The sequence below is a fragment of the Pteropus alecto genome, unplaced genomic scaffold (genome assembly GCF_000325575.1).
Source record: "Pteropus alecto unplaced genomic scaffold, ASM32557v1 scaffold22, whole genome shotgun sequence".
NCBI classification, from domain to species: Eukaryota; Metazoa; Chordata; class Mammalia; order Chiroptera; family Pteropodidae; genus Pteropus; species Pteropus alecto.
In genome coordinates, this window is record NW_006434839.1 from 772,458 (window position 1) to 777,283 (window position 4,826).

Here is a 4,826-nt window from a genome sequence, read left to right on the forward strand (position 1 = left end):
TATTTCGCCTTAACTTCTGAAACATTTTATCCTTAACGATTGAATAGGTCTCTCCGATAAAAGAAAGGGCATTCTCCTAATAACCAGAATTGCCGTGATTACTAAAAAATGAACATCATGTAATATTACTATCTAATATACATTTCACATTCAACTTTCTCCCGTTGTCTCAAAATTGTCCTTTATAGATTTTGGGTTTTTTTCCACCCCCAGGATAAAATCAAAGATAATGTATTTTATTTTGATGGCGTATCTCTTTACTCGCGTTTAAAATACACATCTTCATCTTTTCATCCTTTCTATTCCTCATGACCTTAATGTTTTAGAGTCCACGCCAGCCAACTGTTTTTTTTTTGTTTTTTGTTTGTTTGTTTGTATGTTTGTTTTTTTGTAGGTATCAACTGAATTCTGCATGATAGAATCCAAAGGAAATGAAGTGATTGGGGTACATCGATAACTCATCCAGCAGTGCTTTTGGTCACAGCGTGTGCCACGGACAGTTTTGTGACAGAGCTCTGATGCCCTTCTGTAGGGTCGGTGGTTCTAGTCCATATCTTATATTTCTGACCGTCACCCTTGGAATATTTTCAGGTGTGATAAGTCTGAGGTCGTAACTTACCGTTTCAGTTTGTAACTGAATATGTTGATTCTCAGGAAGGTTGAGAATCAGTCGCATGTTTACTGGTAATTTATGTTTACCACTCTGTGAATTACCTAGATTAAGTATGGCCATTTTTATTGGGTGGTTGTTTTTTTCTTAATAAGGAATGAGAATTACTTATTAGTATATGTATTCTCTATACTAATTCGATTAGATAAGATCAGCTCTGTTGCCAAAAGCAAAACCAAACAAATCCTAAAATCTCAGTGGGTTAACTCTATAAACTTTTACTTTCCGTGACCAAAACACACAGTGTGGCACGAACAGCTTTGTTCAGTGGTCGTCCAACGAACTATGATCCCGCGAGCCAGGCAACTTCCATATTACAATGAGGCAATCAGGACGGACGCCTCCAAGTTCACCAGGGTGTGGAAGAGAGAGTCGAGGGGTCCGTGCGCAGAAGCGAGTTCACACAGCAGCCCTAAGACCGCCGAGCTTAGAGAGAGCCCGACTCGCTAGACTGGCCAGGACTGGCATCTGGGAACCTGGCTGGCGACCAGATGTCTACGCTGCTGTCAACTTCCTGCCTGAGAAGGTGGCTCATTGTTACAGCCAGACAGTTCGTGGATGCCGAATGCCAGACTTCCTTCCCGGAGTCCAGCTTTTTTGTCCGTGGTGGGCAGTGGGGGCCTACGTGACCAGCTCCCAGTAAAAACTTGGGCACTGGGTCCCTCACTGGGCCCCTGGGCAGAAACATCACACTCGTGTTGCTGAGTTTTTGTGGCTGGGGGAGGCGTGAGCTCTATGACCCTCCTACGGGGAAGAAAACATAAGGGAGCCCACACGTGAATTCCTCCAGACTCCGCCTGTGTCGCATGCCCTTATGATGGGCCACCGTGCCATTTACTGTGTCACTAACAAATCTTAGCCACCACTCCAACTATATGCCATATCCTGTGAGTCCTTCTAGCAAATCTCCAAACAGAGGTGTCCTGGGGACCCCCAACACCGTGCGAGAGGATATTTTTAAGGGTGAGTTTTTCTAATTGGCTTGCAAAATTTTTAGTCATATCCCATCATTCAGAACCTGGTCATAGGGTCCCAGCGCCCCCTGCAGGCGAGGCTGGGACTCATAAAGCATCCCTGGGGACTTGGCGCGTGTGACGAGTCTCTGTCACACTGAGTCTTCATCCCCCATTTCCACAATTCACGCCTCTTCCCAGTCTCTAACTCACCGTTTCATAATTTGTGGTGTGTTTTGATGTCCGAGAGTTTAATTTAAGGCATCTGAAATTAAAATATTTTTCACAAATATATTTATGACATCACTTTTCTAAGTATTTACATTTTCTATAAATATTTTGGCGTTCTTTTGCATCTCTGCTAAAATGATTGCCTAAAAATATTTTTTCTTCATTTCTCCTAGTAGAATGTAAGTTTCATTTTTCACAAATAAGAGTAAGTATGCCCGAAATATATTTTCACATAAGGAATGAAGCAGAGATCCAGAAATGAGAAGGAGGGACACGGGTTTCATGCAGAAAAAATAGCTTATAAAAAAGGTCCCTGGTTGGAAAGGAACGTGGCACACATGAGGAGTCACTGAGTGCAGATGAGCGCGGCTGGGGCAGAGGGAGCGGAGGGAGACTCGGGGAAGATGATGGAGAGATACAGGTGCAGGGCGGAACAGGATAAGATGCTGTAGAGCTGTGGCCCCGTACAGGAAAGGCAGCCAGGGCCAGGGGTCATCTGATGGGAGGTCTGTGACTTGTGAGCTGAAGGGTGGTCAAGGGTAGAGGGAGGGGCAGAGGGCAGATGGGGCAGTCACTGAGGACCCCGGCGGAGAGAGAATGTGGCAGCTTAGAGCTGATCGAGGGAGTCTTCATCTCTCTCAGTGGAAGGTGCATTTTCTGTGAACAGAAAGAGGGAGCTGCAGAGGAGAGAACCGGCGTGGAGATGGACTTCCGTCCTCACACCACGCTGCTCGCTGCAGTGACGCCCCTGCTGCAGGGGCGTCCTGGGGTCAAGGTCAGGCCTCGGGAGAGAGGGGCAACCTCAGTCTTCCTAACGCCGCTTTTTGTGCAGGCAGGAGGCGGCCGTGCAGTACTGTGGCTTCTCTGCTGGCACAGAAGTACACAGATGTCTGGGAGGGGGTCGCCGACTCCAGCGTGAGTGGGAAGCTCTCTATGTCTGATCTGGAGACGTTGTACCCATCAGGGACGTCTCCTTGTCCAATGTTGCCAGTGCCATATGAGTAATAGATTAGTGTCAGCCCATGGCCCAGATCTTGTCGATACCAGTACATATAGTCATGGTTCTCAGTCTGCTGACATCTCAGAGTCACCTTCTTTTCTGTCCCTGTGACCTTGTATCTTGGGCTCTGGGTGATTCCAGCATCTGTGTGTCCTGTAGTAGAGAGCGACAGAGTCCGATGTCATCCTAATAAGAAGGCTTATACCGAGGTCTTGGGGATTCCAGGAAGGAGAGCCCACCTGAACTCACCTGCCCGCAAGAGGCAAAGAGCCGCACAGAAGAGCCTGGTGGCCATGTCAGGTCCAGGGCACCATCTCATGTCTTCCAGGGCTGTTTTGAGAAAAGAGAACGTGTGCTCTCAGTGACTCAGTGATGTCACCGTCCTGGACAAATGCTAGAGCCGCAGAGCCAAACCACCACAGCCCTTCCTCACAGGAGCAAGTCAGGCACCTAAATAACGTCAAACAGCTCAGAACGGGAAGAAGTTGTCAGCCTGTGTTTTAAAGACGTCTCATAAGGATGCGTGCTCTGCCCCGCCTTTCGGTAAGGACATCCCTCTATGCGTCGTGACAGGAGTCCTCGTGTGTAGGCTGTCTGCGGTCCCGAATACACTTGCACCTGCAGTCTGTGAATGTGTGGCCACACCACACACTGAGCAGCTGTGATGCGTGGATGTTGCCTGCAGTTTTGGACCTGGGCAGAGGCGGCGACTTCAGATGTGCTGAGGGAAAGCCATGGGCTGAGGGCGGGCTGCAGCTGTCAGAGTCGCTGCCTCCCCCATGGCTTCCGGCGGCTCAGGAGGGCTGATTCCCTGCATTAGTTCCCAGAGCTGTTGAAATTCCTAGAGGGCTGTTCCTTGGCCGTGTCCTCCGTAGTCTGGACAGATAGTGCTCTGTTGTATCTTATGGACCAAGACCTGGGAAGCACCATGGAATTTAGGGGAATGTTGATTTCGGAGCCATGGGGAAGCAGGTTTGACATATGTGACATATCTGGAACTTCCAGGAGCTCCAGCATCCTACCTATAAAACGGCACACCAAGCTCTCCCCTGTCTGCGAATCGGACGCACTCACATGGAGCTTGCGTGAAGGCACATCATGTTCGCCTACGTCCCAGCTTAGATCAGGAGCTCCTGCCACGTGCCTGGGGTCGGAAGGTGCTGGCAGTACACTGAGAACTTCCAGGGATGCTCTGGCTGGGCTGGGCAGGGCAGAGAGAGTGTGAGGAAAGCGCTAGAACTCGGCTAAGGCCTCCTCCCTGTTCCTCTGCCACCCTCAGCCACGACAGGAAGGTTTGAGTACAGAAAGCCATGAGCCCCGCAGGGCTGTGTCTCAGCTGCTGGCACAGAGGTCCAGGGCCGAGTCCGCCCGCTGCAGGGAGCTCACGTTCAGCTCGGAGCTGTAGTCACGGAACTGTTGAGCTGAGAAGCGATCGGGGATGTTTCCTCTGTCCCTCTCGGACATTTCGTCATACTGGATGAGGAACTGGGGGCCCTGCCCCCGAGCCTGCTGGTACCAGCTCACGCCACTGTGTCCAGAGATGGGACGGCATTTGAGAACGGCCTCCCCGCCTTGGCCTTTGATTAGATGTCTTGGGGACTGGGTGACTCCGACATCTGCCGAACCTGTGGAAGAGGAGACAGAAGCTAGAGACGAGCATGGGAAGGAGATGCGCACGCCAGCAACAGTCGGGAACTTTGCGATCAAGGGACGTCCCACCCGAGCTCGAGACTCACCTGTCCCCGAAAGACAGAGGGCCACACAGCAGAGGAGCCAGGTGCCCCTGGCAGAATCAGGCAGGACAAGACCAGCCATCTCCTCACTCAGGGAGCTGGTCTTTGGGGTGAGAGAGCAGAGGTTTTGCTCCTCCCCCTGCTCTGTTTTGAGGGCTTGCCCGTGATGTCACTGTCCTTGGAGGCTCCCTGCGCCCCCTGGACAAGGCTCGGCTGGGCCAGGATTCCCTCCTTCCTCC

The 4,826-nt window shown here is 50.8% G+C and overlaps 2 gene segments (V, D, J or C); both read right to left on the reverse strand.

Moving 5' to 3' along the window:
- Positions 1-2,200: 2,200 nt before the first annotated feature.
- LOC107195560 lies at positions 2,201-3,444 on the reverse strand. The segment is given in 3 exon segments: positions 2,201-2,308; positions 2,709-3,007; positions 3,104-3,444. Coding segments are annotated over 3 exon segments (477 nt in total).
- A 742-nt stretch (positions 3,445-4,186) lies between these two features.
- On the reverse strand, positions 4,187-4,669 carry LOC102877821. The segment is given in 2 exon segments: positions 4,187-4,479; positions 4,591-4,669. Coding segments are annotated over 2 exon segments (372 nt in total).
- Between the last annotated feature and the right edge of the window lie 157 nt (positions 4,670-4,826).